This window comes from Stegostoma tigrinum, chromosome 43 (genome assembly GCF_030684315.1).
Source record: "Stegostoma tigrinum isolate sSteTig4 chromosome 43, sSteTig4.hap1, whole genome shotgun sequence".
Classification (NCBI taxonomy): Eukaryota; Metazoa; Chordata; class Chondrichthyes; order Orectolobiformes; family Stegostomatidae; genus Stegostoma; species Stegostoma tigrinum.
Window position 1 is genome coordinate 4,952,205 of NC_081396.1, and position 21,237 is coordinate 4,973,441.

At 49.3% G+C, this 21,237-nt stretch overlaps 2 protein-coding genes and 1 long non-coding RNA gene across 7 annotated transcripts in view; 2 read left to right on the top strand and 1 right to left on the bottom strand.

The window, feature by feature from the left end:
- The window catches only part of LOC132206766 (zinc finger protein 420-like), a 58,972-nt gene that overhangs the window by 30,666 nt on the left and 7,069 nt on the right, over window positions 1–21,237 (top strand). The window contains exons 4-9 of the mRNA XM_059641725.1: window positions 5,268–5,631; window positions 5,822–6,116; window positions 7,011–7,105; window positions 7,249–7,393; window positions 7,686–7,784; window positions 9,050–9,128. Coding sequence (XP_059497708.1) covers window positions 5,268–5,631; window positions 5,822–6,116; window positions 7,011–7,105; window positions 7,249–7,393; window positions 7,686–7,784; window positions 9,050–9,128 — 1,077 coding nt within the window. The remainder of the gene's footprint in view (window positions 1–5,267; window positions 5,632–5,821; window positions 6,117–7,010; window positions 7,106–7,248; window positions 7,394–7,685; window positions 7,785–9,049; window positions 9,129–21,237) is intronic.
- Window positions 72–11,321, top strand: LOC125449045 (amiloride-sensitive sodium channel subunit alpha-like). Of its 5 annotated transcripts, none has more exons than XM_048524620.2 (14): window positions 72–1,826; window positions 2,466–2,602; window positions 5,268–5,631; window positions 5,822–6,116; window positions 6,535–6,725; window positions 6,985–7,088; window positions 7,230–7,393; window positions 7,686–7,784; window positions 8,322–8,439; window positions 9,050–9,128; window positions 9,429–9,486; window positions 9,701–9,753; window positions 10,111–10,189; window positions 10,524–11,321. In XM_048524620.2, exons 3-14 carry the CDS (start codon window positions 5,270–5,272, stop codon window positions 10,728–10,730), a joined length of 1,809 nt encoding a protein of 602 aa, XP_048380577.1. In that variant the 5' UTR covers window positions 72–1,826; window positions 2,466–2,602; window positions 5,268–5,269; the 3' UTR covers window positions 10,731–11,321. The 5 variants fall into 5 exon arrangements, with proteins under 5 accessions (XP_048380577.1, XP_048380579.1, XP_048380580.1 ...); XM_048524622.2 differs by having other exon boundaries at window positions 10,114–10,189; XM_048524621.2 differs by lacking the exons at window positions 72–1,826; window positions 2,466–2,602 and adding an exon at window positions 4,333–4,641.
- LOC132206817 (uncharacterized) lies at window positions 18,763–20,111 on the bottom strand. The gene is made up of 2 exons (XR_009443175.1): window positions 19,936–20,111; window positions 18,763–19,045 (listed from the first exon to the last, which is right to left on the bottom strand). It is a non-coding gene; the product is annotated as an uncharacterized LOC132206817 (long non-coding RNA).

The following is a 21,237-nucleotide window of genomic DNA, read 5'->3' on the forward strand; positions in this document are numbered from 1 at the left end:
AGTGAGGTGCCGGGGGGCGGGTTATATTGGTGCGGGGGCGTGGCTGAGTGAGTGACGCCCTCATTATGCGGATAGAACCGGAAGTTGATCCCAGTTGCAGAGGAGCGAGAGAGCCGAAGCTTTATTTGAAAAACAGAGTGGAGGAAAGTAATGGTGGAGGTGAATTTTTATTTAAGTCAAGATCGGAGCGAGAGTATGTGGAACTGGGGTTTAAATCTCTGGGAGAAAATGAGTGGACGTGATCTCCGTGGAAACTGTATTTTGTCTAATCTGGATTTCCATTCTACACTGGCATTGATGACTTTTGTAAATTCATTTGACATGGGATTGCAAGGAAGGAGCGCGAGGCTCAAACGAAACATGGTATCAGGATCTGACTGAATCATTCTATCTGTGCTAAAATACTTAAACATCAACGTGACTGGAAAAGCACTGAAACACCCTAGAGTGAGAGTGTTCCCGTGAAGTGAATGAGTTTGCAACAGTTATGCAGCCCGAAATAAATTGTGCAGTTTTCAGTAAGCAGAAACTGTACAGATGTTTTGCTTGTGTGCAGAGACAAGGCTTCAATTAATTATCCACCCTGCAGAGTCACAAGGATATCTACCTGGTGGAGAACTGTGTGCATATGGAGAGTGTGGAAAGTGATTCAATTACCCTTTGAATTGATATTCATCAGCGCAGACACACTGGAGAGAAACCATTCATGTCTCCTAAGTGTGGGGAAAATATTTGCTTACTCATCCATCCTCTATATATATCAAATGGTACGCACTTGTAAGAGACATTTTGCCATTGTTGAATGTCAGGAACGATCTGATGCTTCATCAAACCTCCTGATCAGGTTCATTTCGACCAGAGACCTTTTAAATGTTCTGACTGTGAGAGCAACTTTAAAAGCAAACAGGAGCTGCTGAGACATCAACACAGTAGTGACAACTCTCACTTGCTGCATTTGTGGAAAGGCATTCAGTCTGTCATCCCAACTTCTGACACACCAACTTGTTCGCACTGATCAGTGACCTTGTCCGTGTTCTGACTGTGGAAAATGTTTCAAAACTGAAAATGATTTGCAAATCCATCAACTCATTCTCTGGAGAGGGCCAGTCATCTGATCCCTGTGTGAGAGTAGAATCAGGTGTTTATCAGCAGGTTCACACTGATAAAAGACCTTCAAATTGTCCAGTTTGTGAGAAAGGCTTTAAAAGCAAACAAGATCTGTTAACACAGCAGTGAGTTGACACTGGGGAGAGACCAGTCACTTGCTACTTGGAAGGAATTCACTCGCTCATCCTACTGTCTTGAGACACCAGCGAGCTCACACTGGAAAGAGCCATTCATCTTTTTGTGTGTGGAAAAGGATTCACTGATTCACCCTGTCTCCTGATACAGCAGCAAATTCACACTGGAGAGACTGTTCATTTGCTCCATATGTGGGAAGAGATTCGCTCAGCCATCCCAGCTCATTGACTACCAACTGGTTCACAGTGATCAAAGACATTCCAAATGTACTGACTGTGGGGAAAAAAAGCCTTAACAGCATAAAGTATCTGGTCACATACCACTGAGTTCACACTGGGTGAAGCCATTCACCTGTTCTGAGAGCAGGAAGGAATTCAGTCAGTCATCCCTCCTACTGAGCCATCAGCAGCTTCACGTAAGAGAGAGATTATGCATTTGCTCCAAGTGTGGGAAGAGATTTGCTCAATCATCCAACTTGTTGAGAAATCAACACATCCACAAGTGATTGCTGGGTCAGATTCTGCAGTTGCAATCATATCCAGCACTGGATCACATCCAGAACTGAGCCAAGGTCATTATGACAGGTGGGTTCTGTCTTTGCTGATGTTAATATTACTTATAACTGGGGTGGATGGACAATAAGTGCTGGTCTAGCCCGCAACATCCACACACTGTCAATGAATTTTTAAAGAATAATTAAGTTCGCTGTTCTGGTCAGAGCAGACAGTTTCAGTAGAGGAATCAAAAATGTCAGATTGTCATAAAACAGTTGTCGCTGGTTTCTCCTTTTCCATTCACTTCCTTATTCTCCCGGGACTCCTGAAGTTTACACTCCTCCGAAAGGGCATCCTCGCTTATGCTGTGTTTGAGTTATTTTTTCACTCACTGCCCAGTCTGTGAATTTTGTAATGTTGTCTTGTATCATGTTACATTCTTCCTCAGTTTAGATACACAAGCTTGTTATCAGCTGCAAATTTCAACATTCAGTAATGTGTTCCCAAATCTTCAAAACCAGAAAATACTGAAAAGCACTCAGCAGGTCAGATGGCAACTCTGGACAGAGTGAATGTTTCAGGTCAGTGAGCTCTCATCAGATGTGGGGAATGTTAGACATCGAACAAACCTTGAGCAAGGGATGGGCAAGAGCATGACAATAGGAAGGTCTGTGATATGGTGGAAGACAGGAGCAATTGAATGACAGAAACGTTTCTTTCTTTTCTAAGGAACTAAGAAACAAAAGATGTGCTTGGAGCAGATGTGCTGCCGACTGAAGGAAACAAAACACAGGACAGTGTTTGAGTGCCAAAATTGTGGAACTCGATGCTGAGTCCAGGAAGCTAGAAAGTGTGGAGGAAGGAAGGTGAGTAAGTCAGAAGCTCGTCATTTGGACCCACTGGCCCTGATTCAAACAGCAAATTGTAGGGCAGAATGCTTGAGCCCAAGGGAGAGGTGATCACTGCCTGCTCATATACCTTCCTTGATCATCTCTACACACGGGTAACATTGGAGACAGAGCTTGCTGGAGAACCTTTTGCTGATTTTGGCTTTTTTAATGTTGATTTGTTCTCCTATCTCATACTGGTTCCTAAATTGTCTTTTGTGAGTTTCAGTCCTGTGCTGCTCGTGGTCCTGACACTTTCATCTCCTTTTACAGGGGATTGGATGGAGACTTAAATGAACATCACATCAAATTGTGACAGAGTGACTCCTCAGCAGGGCCTGAACATCTTTGCCTGTCCGTAACTCGCTCCTGGGTATCTGTTGTCCTGTATATAAACCATCCTGAACCTCTCGATCAGATTCCAGTCTGTAACTCGCTCCTGGGTATCTGTTGTCCTGTATATAAACCATCCTGAACCTCTCAAGTAGATTCCAGTCTGTAGCTCACTCTTGGGTAGCTGTTATTTTATATATAGACCAATCACCCTAAAGGTGTTCTCTGTGCTGGTAACATTGTTTCTCTTTTTCCTCTCCTTTGCACTACCACCTCCACCCACGCACCCTGGACCTCAGCCACAGTGTGGCCTACCCAGATGAGGCCTTCAGCTCATCCTGGGCCAGCAGGAAAGACAGGTTTCACCTCTCTTCTACATAACGTCGGTGAGCTGATGTTTGTTGACTCTCTGGGAGTCTGGCTGTTTGCCATGGAGCCAATAACTTAGACCTTGACCACAGTGCGCTGAGGATGTAGGCCTACGGACCTGTTGCAGGTTGTGTGGTTGCTTGGCAGTAGGGTAGTAATCTCACTGCATTTCCCATTCACCATGGCCTACGGCTGAGAGGCTACAAGCCTCCAGAGGTTAGATATAGAGTAAAGCTTCCTCTACTCTGTCTCCCCATCAAACACTCCTAGGACAGGGACACCACTGGGGTTAGATAGAGAGTAAAGCGTCCTCTACACTGTCCCCCATCAAACACCCCCAGGAACGGGACAGCACGGTGTTAGGTACAGAATACAGGTCCTTGTGACCTGCTGCTAGGTGAATGTACCTTAATAAAAATTGCAGAGATCTGAGAAAGACTCTGCCACTGTCCGCCTGAATAATCTGCCTGTGTCTCTGTTGCTCATTTCTCCCTCGTTTTTTTCTATCCTCCCCTCTCTTTCACAGTCTATCTCTCACTTCCTCTCAGTCTGCATCTCTTTCTCTCTGTCACTATGTCTCCCTCTCTCTCCCCTGTGTGTGTCTCTGTCTCTCTCTCTCTCTCTCTCTCTCACACACACACAAACTTGCTCGTTCTCTCTCTCTCTCTCTCTCTCTCTCTCTCTCTCTCTCAACCCACACAACACCGCCGTCCCCCCCCCCCCCCAACACCGATTTGATCTTCCTACAGTTTCTCTCTGTCTGTACCACCTTCAGGCATCTACTTGTGTTTTACTGGTTTGAACTGGGAATGATTCAGTTCCCACTGACCCAAGCCCCAATCCCAGCTCCTTGACTGAGCCAGGAGGAGATTGCAGTGAGATGCCACCAGCGGAGAGATAGAGGGAGAGAGGAAGACAGAGGGAGAGAGAGAGAGAGAGAGAGAGAGAGAGAGAGACTCCAGGCAACACACAGACTGGCAGAGAGAAACTGAGGAAGAAATGGAGAGAGACACAGAGAGGGATAGAGAATGCGACTTTCTCCCAGTCTCTCTGTTTCCCTCTCCCTCTCAATCTCTCTGTGTCCGTTTGACTGTCTCTGTCTGTCTGCCAGTCTCTGTATTTTTCTCCGTCTCCCTCCCACCCTGTCAATCTCTCACTCTCTACAGTCTCTCTGTGTCTGTACCGCCCTCAGGCATCTGTTTGTGTTACACTAGTTTGAACTGGGAGCGATCCAGTTCCCACTGACCCAGCCCCAATCCCAGCACTGTATGTGAGCCAGCAGCAGATCACAGTGAGACGCTACCGAGAGAGAGACCGTGTGTGAATATGACTTTCTCCCAGTCTTTCTGTCTCCTTCTAGCTCTGTTTTTTTTTTCTCTTTTCCCCTCTGCTCTCTCTCTTACCCCCATACACTCTCTCTATCTCTTCCCCCCCACTCGCTCTGTCTTCCCCCCAACTCTGTCTCTCCACCCCCAACTCTCCCTCTCTTTCCCCCACTCTCTCTCTCTCTCTTTCTTCCCCCCACACTCTCTCTCTCTCTCTCTCCCCCCCAACTCTCTCTGCCTTCCCCCCCACTCACTCTCTTCCCCCCCAGTTCATGCTGTCTCCCCCCCCCCCCACTCTGTCTCTGTCTTCCCCCCGGACTCTCTCTCGCTTCCCCCCACACACTCTCTTTTCCCCCCTCTCTCTCTCTCTCTCTCTCTTTCTCTTTCTCTTCATCCCCTTCGCTTTCCCGCTGTCTCTCTCTCCCCCACCCACTCTCTCTGTCTTCCCCCCCAACTCGATCTCTCTCTTCGCCCCCAACTCTCTCTGTCTCTTCACCTCCCCTACTCTCGCTCTCTTCCACCGCCCCCCCCCCCCCCCCAACCAACAACTTGCGCTTCCGTCCTCCGCCATTCTTCCACTCTCCATCCTCCCACATTCTCCGTTCTTATCCCCACAGAGATGCCGGACAAGGAGAGCGGGCGGGGGGCCAAGGAGGGAGCGAGGCTGGAGGAGGGTGAGGCCGGGATGACGGAGGACACTGAGGGCTGGCTGGAGATGCCATCCTCGTACGCGGAGACTCTGAGCACCTTCTGCAGCATGACCACCATCCACGGGGCGGTGAGGCTGATCTGTACAGAGGGCAATCGGATGAAGACCAGCCTGTGGGCAGCCATCCTGGCACTCACGCTGGGTGCCATGTACTGGCAGATCGGTCTCATCTGCCGGCAGTACCTCCAGTTCCCGGTTCAAATCTCCTTGTCGATTCACAGTGGCAACATACAGTTCCCCACTGTCACCGTCTGTACTCTCAACCCATACCGGTAAGGCTTCCTCTACACCATCCCCCCTACATTAAACACTCCCAGAGACATTTGGATTATATACAGAACAAAGGTCGCTCTACACTGTCCTCCATCAAACACTGCTAGGGACAGCACAGGATTAGATATGGAGTGGAGCTCTCTCTACCCGGTACCCAAACTGATGTGAATGTGTTTGTGCCCCCTGCAGGTACAAGGAGGTAAGCGCAGATCTGAGGGAGCTGGACCTTTTGACCCAAGAGGCTCTATTCGTCCTGTATGGCTACAGGGCCCCCGGGGATGAAGCTCCCACACCACCCACCCAGCGCCCCCGGGCGGCCATCCCACGGCGCCTGGGCTTGCGGCTGATCAACCCTGAGGGGCGGCGCGGTTCGCCAGCCCTGGAGATCAGGCCCCGACGAGGGAGAGGTGGCGGCGAGGGGGATGCCTGGGCCCACAGCCCGCCTCTGGCCCGCAACAGCTCCTGGAAGATCGGCTTCGAGCTGGTAAGTTCTGGGAAAGTGGGAAGGGACCATTGGAGGGTGGGGAGTTGTGCGGGGGATGGTTGGGTGCCGGGGGGGGTGGAAGACTTGTGCGGGATACATGCTGGGATGCATCGGGCGTCTGTGGACCTAGACCCCATTTGAGAGTGGATCCTGTTTTGATCAGTTGATCGACCTGGTGGGGCAGTGCGCCAGTGCCTTCCTGCTGTCTCCACCCAGGGTGTGGAGACCCAGGATGCCAGAGGGGTGGGTGGTGGGGGAGTGAGGCCCGCTCCTTTTTTCTATTGGCCTATTCTCACATTTTCTATCTTCCTCCCCCGTGCTCTCTCCTCCACCCCATCGCCGCACCCCCCCATCCCCAAACCCATCCCCAACCCCATCCCCATCCCCATTCCCATTCCCTCCCCATCTCCATGCACAGTGCAATTCCACTGGTGGAGACTGCTTTTACAACTGGCACTCGTCCGGCGTGGATGCCCTGAGGGAATGGTACACCTTTCACTACGTGAACCTTATGGCACATATCTCCCTCGCTGCATCTCCCTTGGACGAGGCGAAGATGGGAGAGTTCGTCCAGGATTGTCGGTTCAATGGCTTCGCCTGTAGGGAGAGGTGAGGGGTGGGGCGGCAGGAGAGAGGGAGGGGGCACAGAGAGAGGAGAGAGGAAGAGGGGAGAGAGGGAGGGTGCGGCGGGATAGACAGAAGGTGCGAGGGGAGGGGGTTGTGAGAGAGGGAGGAGGCGGGGAGGGGAGGGGATTAGGGGTGTGAGAGGGTGAGGAGAAGGGTAAGGGAGGGGAGTGGAAGAAGCAGAGCATGGAGGGAGAGAGGGAATGATGGTGAGAACATCACCTGTCCCTCTCTCTAATTCCAGTTTCGACAAGTCCTTTCACCATCCAGTTTATGGAAACTGTTACACCTTCAACGGGATTAACAGCAGCTCCCAGTGGGAATCCTCCAAGGCCGGTAAAGACCACGGTGAGTGAAAACGAAGAGTAAAGCTGCCTGAACACTGTCCACATCACACACTCTCAGGACAGGGACAGCACGTGGTTAGATACAGAACAAAGCTCACCCTCCCCCTCTCTCTCTCTCTCTCTCTCTCTTTGTGATGTCCAGGTCTGTCCCTTGTGCTCAGGATCGAACAGAACAATTCCATCCCCTTCCTGTCGACGGCGGCTGGAGCCCGGATGATGGTCCATGATCGGGGCCGCTCTCCCTTCATGGAGGACGGTGGCTTTGATATTCGCCCGGGACTGGAGACCTCCGTCAGCATGAGGAAGGTGAGGGAGGGTGCTCCTTATCTCCTCCGTCACCAAGGGTGACTGCCTTGCACTCTCCCTCCCTGTCTCTCTCACCAGCCCGTACAGCCTTCCTATCTCTGTAACCCAACCTCACCTTTACCCCCACTGCACTCCTACACCCCCTCCCCCACTCCCCCCGCCCTCACTATCCCCCTTCCCCTCTCCCAGTGCACACTCCCTCTTATACACACACACCCTCTCCTCTCTGGCATGCTCTGTTTCAGCCTGGGTCTGATCTCAGTGTCACCCAATCCCTCTCTCCCTGTTCCAGGAGGTGGTCTCTCGCCTCGGAGGGCCATACAGTGACTGCACAGAGAACGGCTCTGATGTCCGCGTTCGTAACCTCTACAAATCCGACTACACCCAGCAGGTACCTGGGCTGCGGAGCTGCCTGCTCGCCTCTGTCTGTGGAGCTCTCATGATCGCCGGGGGACTGACCAGAGATTAGGTTTCCAGGCCTTTGTAAGGCCTGCAGGCCTCAGGCTTTCCAGCCTGTTGCTGAAATTTGGCATTACTAGGCTTCCAGCGTTACAGCCTGTTGCAGAAGCTGGCATTGCTAGGCCTCTGACCATGGTGGCTTGTTGCTAAGGGTTGATTTCCTAAGCTTCATCTCCTGGGCATGTTGCAAAGGTTAGCCTCCCTAGGCCTCAGGCTCCCAGGCCGGTTGCTGATGTTGGCCTCCCTTGACCTGAGAGTTTCTAGCCTCTTGTTAAGGTTGGCATTCTTAGGCCTCAGACTCCTGGCCTGTTGCTAAGGTTCTCGTTTCTGGGCCTCAGGCTGTCCGGCGTGTTCCTCAGGTTCCTAGCCCTTCCGTTGATGCTCTCAACATTGCAGTTTCCCAACACACATTTCCACTCAGACCCCTGACTGTTCTCCTCTCTTTTCCGCCCATCACCTCCTCCAAAAGACCTGCGTCCGCTCTTGCTTCCAGCTCACCATGGTGTCCCGCTGCGGCTGTGCCTACTATTACTACCCGCTGCCCGCTGGGGCGGAGTACTGCAATTACAACAAGCACATTGCTTGGGGTAAGTGGGGCTTTAGTCAGAGGCCCATATTACAAGCATGGTTAGTCACATCTCCTGGAACAAGCTACAGCCTTTGCGGCCTGTAGCTAAGGAGCAGATGGGCGTTGATCAGGGTTTCACGCCTGTTGCTAAGGAGGGAGGGAAACTGGCCAGAATTTTATGCCCACACTCGAGATGAGATGGAACTTGGCCATGGACTTGGACCTGTTGCTGAGGATAGGATGGTAGGTGGACAGGGTTTGGGAGCAAGGGCTAAGGATGGGACAGGAGTTAGTCAAGGCCCGAGGCCTGTGGCTAAGTTGATAGCTTTGGGGCCTTTTCCAAGGATTAGCTGGAGGGATCGGACAAGAGTTGGTGAGGGTTTGGGGCCTGTTGCTCAGGAGGGAGGGAAATTGGCCAAGGTTTCGGACCTGATGCTAAGGATCATACGGGAGTTAGCCGGAGTTGGGGCCTATTGCTAAGGAGAGAGCAAATTTGGCCACGGTCCCAGGCCTGTTGCTAAGGAGGGAGGGAAATTGGCCACGGTTTTTGCTTAGGAAGAGGGAGGAATTGGTCAAAGAAGAGAAGAAGAGTTTTCCGGCTCACTTCTCTCATTTTCTCTCATTCCCAGGACACTGTTATTACCGGTTGGCACAAGAATTCACTGACGATGTCCTCGGTTGCTTCAAAACCTGTCGGAAGCCGTGCAAGTGAGTACAACAGCGAACTGGGAAGCAGGCCTCAACCGGAATGCTGAGAGGGCGAGCACTGTCAGAGGTTCAGTGCTGAGGGAGCGGGCACTAGTGAGGGCCAGTGCTGTGGGAGCAGGCACTAGTGAGGGCCAGTGCTGAGGGAGCGGGCACTAGTGAGGGCCAGTGCTGAGGGAGCGGGCACTAGTGAGGGCCAGTGCTGTGGGAGCCGGCACTGGTGAGGGTGCTGAGGGAGCGGGTGCTGTCGAAGGGTCAGCGCTGAGTGATTATATTTAGTCTAATTTTTGCCGATGTTTCCAGGCAAACTGAGTATCAAATGACAGCTGGATACGCAAACTGGCCGTCAAAAAATTCAATGGTAAGTCAAACAAAATTAGATCAGCTAAAAGCCCTCCTGTATTTGCAGACACGCAGTCTCTCTCCCTCACACACACTCATTCTTTCTTACACCCTTTCTCTCACACTGTCGCCATGTCACTCACAGACTCTCACAGATGCTCTGCCTCACTCGCGCGCTCTCTGTCTCTGCCTCTCTGTTGATGATGTTGTGTCCTTCTCTATCCAACCAACAGAGCTGGATGAATCCTCTCTTCCAGAAAAAAAACCATTCCACCCCCTCTAACAGGTTAGTCACAGTGAATCTCTCTCTCTGTCTCGTCTTTTCTCTTTTTCTCTCCCTCGGACTGTCTCTCGCTCTTTTTTCTCTGTTCTGCCCCCTCTCTGTCTTTCCAACCCACCGCCCCATCTTTTTGACCTACTCCCCGTCTTTCTGTCTCTCTCTCTGCCTGTCTTTCTGTCCCTCCTATCTCTCTCTCTCTCTCTCTCTCTCTCTCTTTCTCTGTCTCCCCTCCTCCACCCCATCACCCCCTCTGTCTTTCTGTCTCTCCCTCTCTCTTCTCTCTCTCTGTCCCGCCCTCTCTCTGTGTGTCTCCCTCTCTCCGAGCCTGCTGTCTGTTCACCCTCTCCCTCTCTCCCTCCTAAGCAGGAAGGAATTGGCCAAACTGAACCTCTTCTTCCGTGAGCTGAACTACAAATCGATGAGGGAGACCCCAGCAATGCCAGTGAGTTTCCCTAGCACCCTCTGCTTCGCGAGTTCTCCCTGTGCTGTTTACCCCAGTGCAGGGCAGGATGGGCTATGCCCAGAGGGGTGAGGAACGCGTGACGGGAGGTGTCTGCGGGCTCCTGCAAAGCCTCAAAACCCGAGGCGCCGATCTCCCCGTATCGGGGTTATCGAAATGGATTTTTGGGAAACCAGTTCTGGGAAGTGAAAGGGGTGAGCGGGAGGATTAAGTGCAGGGCAGTTGTGGAGAGGAGACGGAGGGGGCAGTCGGTTCCTCCCTTTGGTAGGGAGTCACAAGTAATTTCCCGTCTTGACTTCCCCCACCCCTGCCATAGGTGGCGCTTATGCTCGCCAACTTGGGAAGCCAGTGGAGTCTCTGGCTTGGATCTTCAGTCATGTCTGTCCTGGAGATGGTGGAGCTCGCCTTCGACCTCATCGCCCTCGCCGCCATCTTGCTTTGGACCCGCCCTCCAGGGCCATCTGCCGAGGACACCGCCCATCCCCCAGACCCTGTCCCTCATGACCCCCCCTCATTCTTATAAACACCAACGAGTACGGACCTGACTTCTCCCTGACAAGACAGACAGTTCCCACAACCACCCCCCCCCCCACCCCCAGGATCAGCTGAGTGGACCTTCTCTGGACTGCCTCCAATGTAAGTCCATATAGTTTCACAGCCCGGGCCCCAAAACTGTTTGTGGTATCCCAGCCTTGTAGAGCTTCAGCAAAACCTCTCCCTACCTTATATTCAATTCCCTTGGAACCAACAGTCAATCTGCCTTCTCAATTCAGAGGCTGAACATGGGCACTAGGTTTTGTGACTTTATGTACCAGGACACCCCAAAATACTCTGTCCCACAGCTTTCCACAGTCTTTCATCTTCTAAATAATATGCTGCTCCTCTATTCTTCCGGTCAAAGTGCGGGACTCGTCAAACACTCTCCACCTCAAAATGACTGGAGCGGGCAGCAGATTTGGAGGGACAACAATTTGAGGATGAGGCACAATGTGATGCTGGGATCAAAACTTGGCGAGTGATATTGTTTCACTGAGAGGTGGGAAGGGAAGAGAGAGAAAAAGAGGGGGAAGGGAAGAGCAGGGATAGAGGGCCGGGAGAGAGAAAGGAAAAAGAAGGAGGGAAGGAAGGGGGAAGGAGAGAGAGAAAGGGAGAGGGAGGGATGGGGGAAGGGAAAGGGAGGGAAGTGGGGTAGGGAGAGGGAAGGGGGAGGGAGAGGGAAGGAAGTGGGAGAGGGGGAGGGAGGGAAGGGGGAGAGTGACTGGTGGGAGGGAATGAGGGAGGGAAAGGGGGAGGGATACGGAGGGAAAGAGGGAAGCATTGGGGGGAGAGAGAGGGAGGGAATGGATGGAGGGAAAGTGGGAGGCAAGGGGGAAGCGAAAAAAGGAGTGGGGGAGAGGGAGGGAAAACGGGAGAAGGAAAGGTGGAGGGAGAGCGAGGGGAAAGTGGGGGATGGAAGGGGTGGAGGGAAATGGGGGAGGGAAAGAGGGAGGGAGGGGAGGGAAAGAGGGAGGTAAGGATAAAGAAAGAGAAACAGAGTGAGACGGAGAGGGAGCAAGAAACAGTCAGAGATAGAGAAGAGGACAGTGGGGGGAGAGAGAAAGTCAAAGATAGAGAAAAAGAGAGCAAGAAGGCAAGGGAGTGCGAAACAGAGAAACGTCGACAGGCGAACAGAGACAGACTGTGTTGGGGAAGAATGTCAGTGGGGGAGAGAGGTATAAAGGGAGACAGATGGAGAGCGAGAGACACGAATGGACAGAGAGATGGTGAAAAAAACTGGAAGAACCGTGGATGCTGTAAATCAGAAACAAAAACAGTAATTGTTGGAAAAGCTCAGCGGGTCTGGCAGCATCTTTGGAGAGAAATCACAAGGTAACATTTAGGTAACGATAGGTGGGGATGGACCTCAAAGAGAGAGAAGAACACTTGGACAACCGATTGTGGACAAAGATTAGTCTTGGAGAATGAACAGGTTCTAACAAAGATTATTAGTGGCTAACAATGAGTTGTGTGTAATAGCAAACCATATGAAGACAAGGGCTGGTCCGTGCTGGTTGGGATATGGATGGTGCCTCAAGCCCTACAATTGCTGAACTGGATATTGAGTCCGTAAGGCTGCAGAGCTCCCGAGCAGAAAAAGAAGTGCACGGATATTAGGTGCAGGAGCAGGCTCTCTGTTATTCTGACCGCAGTCAATAAGCTCACATTTACCAACATAGGACTCCATCTGCCAGACCCTCGCCCACTCGCCTAACCTACCTATTTCGCTCTGCAGACTTTCCGTGTCCTCTGCAAACATTGCTATACCGTTCATTTCAATGTCAACTGCCGACTTTGACACACGACACTCGGTCCCCAACTCTAAATGATCTATGTAAATTGTAAACCATTGCGGTCCCAACGCTGATGCCTGAGGCACATCCCCTAGCCACTGATCACCAACCAGAAAAACACCCATTTATCTCCACTCTTTGCTTTCTGTTAGTTAACTAGTCTTCTATCCATGCTAATACATTATTTGTAATGGCGTATAGCTTTAACTTATGCAGCAAGCTTTTTGTGCGGTAACTTGTTGAATGCCTTCTGGAAATCCAGATACACCACATCTACCAGTCACCCCATTGTCTACCATGCACATAATGACGCCAATAAATTCGTTCAACAATACCTGCTGAGGGTTACATTCTGTCTGACTGGAGATAGTCATTGTGTGTGCGCATGTATGTGCGTACGCATGCACATGGTGGAGGTGAATGTTACTTGCCACTTGTCAGCCGGAGACAATATCATCCCTGTCCTGCTGCATTTGGACACCGACTGTCCCAGTATCTGAGGAGCAGCAAACATTGTGCAATTGTTGGGCGACATCCCTACTCCTGACCTTCCGATGGATGGGAAGGTCATGGATGAATCAGCCGAAGATGTTTGGGTAGGACATTATGCAGAGCAACTCTTGCAGGGACGTCCTGGACCCGAGATGACTGGCTTCCAACAAGCACGACCATCGTCTCAGGTAGGACTCCGAATGGCGGAGAGCTCGCACTCTCCCTGGTGCCCACCAATTCCAGTATTGCCAGGTCTCTTTGATGCCATGCTTAGTCAAATACCACCTTTAGTACCAAGGGCAATCATCTTCCACTCTCCTCTGGGGTTTGCCTCCCTCGCCCATATTTGAACCGAGGCAGCATTGGGGTCAGCAGCTGAATGGCCCCCTAGTATCACCCAAGCTGGAGTTCATCCCTCCCCCCACCTACATGTCAGGAAAATGGTTGTGTCGCCTCGCCTCAGCGATTTGGATGACAGATTTACAGCAATGCCTGTTCCAGGCTCTCTTAATCGTCATTGGTAACGCTGTGTTCTGGAACATTCCATGGTCAATGGGCCATGAACTGAATCAACACCTTGACATTGTGCGTGTGTGTGTGTGTAGGGTTAGGGAGAGAGAGAGACTTGAGCAATAACCTTAGCGACTGCTTCAAGGGCATTTCCATCTCCTCTCACCCTCGGGACAGGCCCCTGTGCAGCCATACCTGAACTAGGCCGCAAGCTCACTGCAACCCTCACTCACAGGACAGACATCTGCTCAGCTGACACTGGAGTAGGCCTCATGCCACCACCTCCTCCCCCCCCCACAACAAACATCTCCACTGAATCATCTCTGTCCAAAGTCAGAAGTCAAATGATACCAGGTTATAGTCCAAGATAATAAAATGTGAGGTTGGATGAACACAGCAGGCCAAGCAGCATGTCAGGAGCACAAAAGCTGACGTTTCGGGCCTAGAACCTCCATCAGAGAGGGGGATGGGGTGACAGGTTTATTCGAAATCACAAGCTTTAGAAGTACCACTCCTTTGTGAGATCTGTGTCCATACCGCCCTCAGGCATCTGTTTCGGCAACACCTGTTTGAAATGGGAACATTCCAGTTCCCACTAACACAGCCCCAATTCCAGCTCCATGACTGAACCAGGATTAGATCGCAGAGATATGTCACTGATAGTGAGTGAGAGAGATGTACAGCACAGAAACAGACTCTTCAGTCCAAATTGTCCGTGCCTACCAGATGTACTAAATTTATTCTCATGCCATTTACCAAAATTGACCCATATCCCTCTAAACCTTTCCTGCTCATGTCATCATCCAGTTGCCTTTTAAGTGTTGTCATTGTACCAGCTTTCACCACTTCCTCTGGCAGTTCGTTCAATACACGCACCACCATCTACATGGAAACTGTTGCATGCGTGGAAAAGGATTCTGTCAGACTTCCAACCGTCTGAGACACCTGCAAATTGGCACAGGGGAGAAGCCATTCATTTGTTCTGAGTGTGGGAAGGCATGAAATGAATCGTCCCACCTGCGGACACATCTTGGCAGCCATTAGAAAGATAAACATTTCAGTAGCCCTGCTTGTAGCTGTTACTTTTATCAAATGTTAAGTATGCATTTGATGGGGACTGGAAAACATATAAATAGACACTCATTGACAGAGTAGGAGGGACAGACATGAAATGTTTCACACCTTGATTAAATCTGCACCACGTAAAGAGTGGTTTCAATTTCTTCATTCACTATCAAAGCCCTTTTCTATGCAGGAGGATAAATTCCTGTGAAATGTGCTTTTGTGACTGTCCAAAGAGGGAAGTGATGTAGAAAAGACACAATGAGGTCTCAGACTGATTTGGATCTCATGAGGTGGCGGGCGTAATAAATTACGCCGGGGTGAGAAAACTTTCCGAGACAACAGAGACCATAAAATGGTATTCTGAATGGTACGGTGGGTGGGTGGGAGACGTGGAGAGCAGTAGTATTCAACAAACTGATGGGGCTAAAAGCAGATCAAGCCCTGGCCCTAGTTCCAAAATAAGTAGCTGTAGAGATGGAGGAGGCATTGACTGTAATTTTCCGAACAACCCTTAGATTGTGGGAAATTCCCAGAGGATTCGGAAACTGCCAACGCTACAGTTTATTCAAGAAAACTGGAATTTGAGAAACCAGATGGCAGTGTTTCAGTCAGGGAGAGGTAATAAACACGTTGGGAACAAATTAAACCCCAGAAGAGAAAGTCACTGGCGCATCCTTTGATCTGGGCAGCGAGGCCATGAAGTCCCACGAAGTGCTGTGAACAGTTGCCTCTGCTAATAATCAAAAGACTTGACAATCAGCGTGTCAGCCGCCCCATGCCTTATTGCAGTGAATCGTGCAAATCAGGAGATCCGAGAACAGAAGGTCTTGGAAAGCAAAACGAACACCTCACCAACTCCAGTGGACTGGTGGTATTTGAACTGTGCTTCCCCAGCATTATTTCATCCATCTTTAACATTCGTGCATGTTTATTTGTGCAAATGTACTAACCATGCCTTCTATATTATCTTCCAAATCATTTCTATAAATGGTAAACAATGGAGGATCTTGTGGAATGCCACTGGTGACAGGCCTCCAGTACAAAAAGCAACCCCCAACCACCACTCTCTGTCTCCTGCCATTAAGCCAATTATGCATCCAATGGGCAACTTCATCCTGATTCCCATGTGACCTGACTTTGCTAATTCGCCCTGCCATGTGGAACCTTGTTGAAGGCTTTACTGAACATCTACTGCTCTGCCCTCGTGCATCTTTTATGTAACTGCCTCAAAAAATCTCAATCAATTTTGTTACACACAACTTTCCTCATGCAGAACCATGCTGACTGTCCCGTATGAATCTTTGCTTCTCGAAATGGCCATAAATCCTGTCTTTTATAATCACCTCTGACAATTTTCTTACAACTGAATTCAGAGTCACAGGTCTATAGTTCACAAGTTTCTCCTTACAAACTTTCTTGAACAAAGGTACAACATTGGTGCGCCTTCAGTTATCAGGCACCTCACCTGTAGTTATAGATGATGCAAATATTTCTGCAGGGGTCTCAAAATTTCTCCCTTACTTCCCACAATATGCTGGGATACACTAGGTCAGGTCCCAGAGATTTGTCCACCTTTGTATTCAGATCTCCCAAGCTTCCTTGTTTGAATCTTGCCTATTCTGAGGAAAGTTCTGTAACCTGTAAGGTCAGGAGATTTTTGCACAGATAATGTCTTCCTCGCTGTCAGTTGATTTCTTGATTTGACAATTTTGAATCATTGAAAATAAGTTGACGAGAAATATTAATTTTGATTGTTATTGAATCAGTTTCATCACTCACAGCTGGAAAATGTGGTTTCTTTCAAATCCACTTGAATCAATCTCATCTCAACATTACATTCCTTATCCTTTATTTATTTAGTCTCCATTACTAAAGATCCAGTTTACTTCAAACCAAAAAAAAGTCAAATTTAATTTGCTCTAATTTATCGTCTATAAATTTTCAATCCATTTGGTTTCTCACTGGTTTTTAAAAAAAGACACTTTTAACATATTGCTGGCCCAATATTCTAACTGCAGTGTAACCAATGCTTAACAAGTTCATATTACCTCTGTCCTTTCAGAATCTATATCCTGAATTATAAAACTTTGGATTATGACCACCTCATCAATTTTTCCACCCACTTTTAAAGGTTTGTGTGTCTGAGTTGCTTGTAGGTTTTATAGATACTAACATGTCTGAGAGACATTGTATCGGAAATTACACCTCAATGTGTATTATGAGAATGAGAAGTTTAGTCCAAGTGAGAAACGCAAACAGGCTTCCCTGCAGACAGATCACTATGGCAATACCGTTAAGACATTCCATTGCCTAGAATCGTCTCATTGGAAATTCAAATCAGGTCAGGGGAAAGGACATGGTTTCCCAGTGACTTACCATGATATAACATTCAATCAGTATGTGTGAGAATATAGATATGGCTTAGAATGTGTGATGTTTATATCTATAATTGGGAAACTGTCAGAAATAATACAATAATTTCAACAAGAGAGTGTAGGGTGAATGAGAAAATGACTGAAAAAAGTAACTGTCGTGAACCATGGAATGTGTCCTTGCAAATCACAGATAACAGAAATTCCAGCTGTCTTTTCCTCACTTGCTAGCAAAATCCAGCAGAGAAAATAAACAAGGTGCAGGAGCTAGAGCTTGATCTCTGTAGGGTATACAAGTAGGAGAATACTGATGTAAGGGGACAGTCGGGACGGAGACACCAGAGATCAAGCTCAGGGTGCTGAGGTTCGATTCAGCAGCTGACCCCTGTGTAAGGGACTATGAATACACGGGAGTTGCATGTTCACTGTGATGGATACAGTCGAGGACAGAGAATCTGTTCAGCTTTCTCAATGAAGTGTGAAGTTGCTGATGCTAGATGGGCAAAGTTGGTAAATAATAAGACAAGGTGTCAGCTAGAATCTTCCATCTCTTTACTGTTTCGTTCCTGTGTCTCTTATCCATAGTTTGTGGAATTCTTTATTTCCGCCAATTTAGGAGTCCTTTTACATTTAGGAATCATCTTTTTTAATTCTCTGTGTTTAAGCTTACCGGATGACTTACCATGTGAATTATAGAATGATAATGGGCAGACAACACTTGATACGAGTCTGCGCACAAGCAGTGGAGTTTTGGATAAGCTTGACCTTACAATGAGGTTAAACGTGGGAGACTGTGCAGGAGTTTGTTCGGATAGTTAAGTCTTGAGGTAACAAAGGCAAAGGACCTTTACCAGTGGGGAGAATCTTAACCCGACAAGGACAATGTAGTAAGCTTCAATGCTATCCCATGAAGCAACTTCAACATTCACTCCCCTCACCAGTGAAACGCAGCGTGCAGTATCTCTAGGATGCACTACTGTAACTCACCAATGCTCCTTTCACGGCACCTTCCATACCCACAACTTCTGCCACCAATTAGGATAACAGGCACACCACTACTTACAACTCTTCACTCCCAAGACACATACTATCCTGACTTGGAACTTTTTTTATTATTTACTTGTGGGATGTTGCTTTCACAAGCTGGCCAGCAGCTATTGCCCTTGAATTGCTTGTTTGCCATTTATTCCCATTAACCTTCTGTCCTGGGATCAAAATGCCAGGACACCCTAACTGAAGGGACTGGGTGTACCCACACCATGTGCATTGTGCATTTTAAGAAGGTAGCTCAGATCACCCTCTTCAGAGCAAGTAAAGATGGACAACAAATACTGGTCTGCGCAGTGAAGCTCAGATCCCATGAATGAAGGGTGACTAAGAAAATGACTGCTCCTCCAGTTTCTGGGTGGTGTGGTTGTGACACTGGAAGTGGCCCAGGATGGACATGTCGTCCAGGGAGTGGGAGGGGGAGTTGAAGTGATGCAATGATTTGGATATGAAAATAGAGGGTGTGGTTAGTAAGTTTTCCAGTAATTGAAGGTATAGTAGCTAGCCAAGAAGGTCACCTCAGAATACAATGGGACATTGACAAGGGCCAATAAACTGAGGAGTGGCAGATGGAGTTTAAGTCAGATAAATGTGAGGTGTTACATTTTGGAAAGGCAAATCAGGGCAGCACGTATACACTTAAAGTTGTGGGGAGTGTTGCTTAATAAAGAGACGCTGGAGTGCAGTTTCGTAGTTCCATCAAAGTACAGCCACCAGTAGAAAGGATATGAAGGAGACATTTGGTATGCTTGCCTTTATTGGTCAGTGCATGGAGTGTAGAAGTTGAGAGGTCACTAAGCAGCCATATAGGATGTTGGTTAGGCTGCTTTTGGAATGCTGCAATCGAATTTGGTCTACTTGCTATAGGAAGGATGTCGACCTAACATCGAGGGTCAAAGGGCCTGTTCTGCGCTGTATTGTTCTATGTTCTTGCAGATGACACCAAAATTGGACGTGTAGTGGACAGAGAACATTAAGCAGTGATCCAGTCGAGGTGCAGATTTGATTTCAAGATATTTTATCTGCAAAGAGAGAGATTATTAATATTGTCACAATGCTTGGTCACCACAGAACAAAGCTTTCAGATAGTTGGCAAATAATGCAGGGTGAAAATGTGAAGATTACTTTACTCAGCAAGTTCCGAGCACCTGGAACAGTCCGAGAAGCAGCTGGTGCAGATGCAACAATTATTCTCAAAATAGATTCGGAACTTAAACAAAGTTGCTGGACAAAGCTCATCAGGTCTGGCAGCATTTGTGAAGGAAAGAAAAACAGAGTTAACGTTTCGGGACCGGTGACCCTTCCTCAGTGCTCAGTTCTGTTGAGCTCAGACCTGCTGCGCTTTTCCAGCAACTTTGTTTTTGTTTCTGATTGATAGCATCCGCCGTTCTTTTGTTTTTTTTAGATTTGGAACAACTTTTTAAGGAATGATTTTTGCTGTGGGCAAAGTGCATGGGAGTTGGGGATAGATTTGAGTTTCTCGAGTAAGAGAGTACAGCCCCAACGGGCTGAATAGCCACCAACCCCCCTGTGCTCTGTGGCACTGCCCTATTAATGATGCAGCTCATCCCTGGGCAGAGACAGGGAGGATGCCGCCTGTCCCCTCACAATAGGGCCCGGCTGAGTGACCGCAGCTCACCAGCCCGCAGGAGGTGTACGGGTAGACCTGGCGGACCAGGCAGAAGCAGGTGGTGCTTCAACCAATGAGAGTGATTGAGGGGCGGGGCCATAGGAACGACACGTGTGCATTAACAGCGCATGCGTAATGCCGCGTGACTGGCGCTTGAGCGAGTGCCGGATACGGAGTCCGGAATGTGGGAGAATCAGTGGACACCAGGAGGAAAATGGAGTCCGGACTAGGAGGTTTTATCAACCCCCGGTATATGCCACTGGACGTGAATTAGAAACTCACGGTCCCGCGTTTGCAGAAAACGGGAGAACGATGCAGGCCTGAGGCGATAATAAGTCCCGGTAACCACCGCCATCTTTATTGGGGGCATGGTGTAACTGCGCACGCGCATGATTCTTCCCCGGGTGGGGGCGGGGCAATTTAAAGAGGGGCATTTATTCTATAAATAGATATCAAGAAAAATGTTGGTTTTTTTACACTTTTGTCCTAGATTGACGATGATTTTTCTACTGTAAATTCATTTTACAGGATATTAATTAAGAATATTTTGCAGACCAGGATCTCAAAAACAAGTTCTGACAGTGGGCAGAGTCATCAGAATCTGAATATCATTGGCATTTGAGATAATGGGAACTGCAGATGCTGGAGATTCCAAGATAATAAAATGTGAGGCTGGATGAACACAGCAGGCCAAGCAGCATCTCAGGAGCACAAAAGCTGACGTTTCGGGCCTAGACCCTTCATCAGAGAGGGGGATGGGGGGAGGGAACTGGAATAAATAGGGAGAGAGGGGGAGGCGGACCGAAGATGGAGAGCAAAGAAGATAGGTGGAGAGGGTGTAGGTGGGGAGGTAGGGAGGGGATAGGTCAGTCCAGGGAAGACGGACAGGTCAAGGAGGTGGGATGAGGTTAGTAGGTAGCTGGGGGTGCGGCTGGGGGTGGGAGGAAGGGATGGGTGAGAGGAAGAACCGGTTAGGGAGGCAGAGACAGGTTGGACTGGTTTTGGGATGAAGTGGGTGGGGGGGAAGAGCTGGGCTGGTTGTGTGGTGCAGTGGGGGGAGGGGACGAACTGGGCTGGTTTAGGGATGCAGTGGGGGAAGGGGAGATTTTGAAACTGGTGAAGTCCACATTGATACCATATGGCTGCAGGGTTCCCAGGCGGAATATGAGTTGCTGTTCCTGCAACCTTCGGGTGGCATCATTGTGGCAGTGCAGGAGGCCCATGATGGACATGTCATCAAGAGAATGGGAGGGGGAGTGGAAATGGTTTGCGACTGGGAGGTGCAGTTGTTTGTTGCGAACTGAGCGGAGGTGTTCTGCAAAGCGGTCCCCAAGCCTCCGCTTGGTTTCCCCAATGTAGAGAAAGCCGCACCGGGTACAGTGGATGCAGTGTACCACATTGGCAGATGTGCAGGTGAACCTCTGCTTAATGTGGAATGTCATCTTGGGGCCTGGGATGGGGGTGAGGGAGGAGGTGTGGGGACAAGTGTAGCATTTCCTGCGGTTGCAGGGGAAGGTGCCGGGTGTGGTGGGGTTGGAGGGCAGTGTGGAGCGAACAAGGGAGTCACGGAGAGAGTGGTCTCTC

Excerpts from the sequence above, each read along its gene's own strand:
- LOC125449045 (XM_048524620.2), top strand. The coding sequence starts at position 5,270 with ATGCCGGACAAGGAGAGCGGGCGGGGGGCCAAGGAGGGAGCGAGGCTG. Across the intron at positions 5,632-5,821 it reads TGTACTCTCAACCCATACCG|GTACAAGGAGGTAAGCGCAG; the intron begins GTAAGGCTTCCT and ends TGCCCCCTGCAG. Across the intron at positions 9,754-10,110 it reads CATTCCACCCCCTCTAACAG|CAGGAAGGAATTGGCCAAAC; the intron begins GTTAGTCACAGT and ends CTCCCTCCTAAG.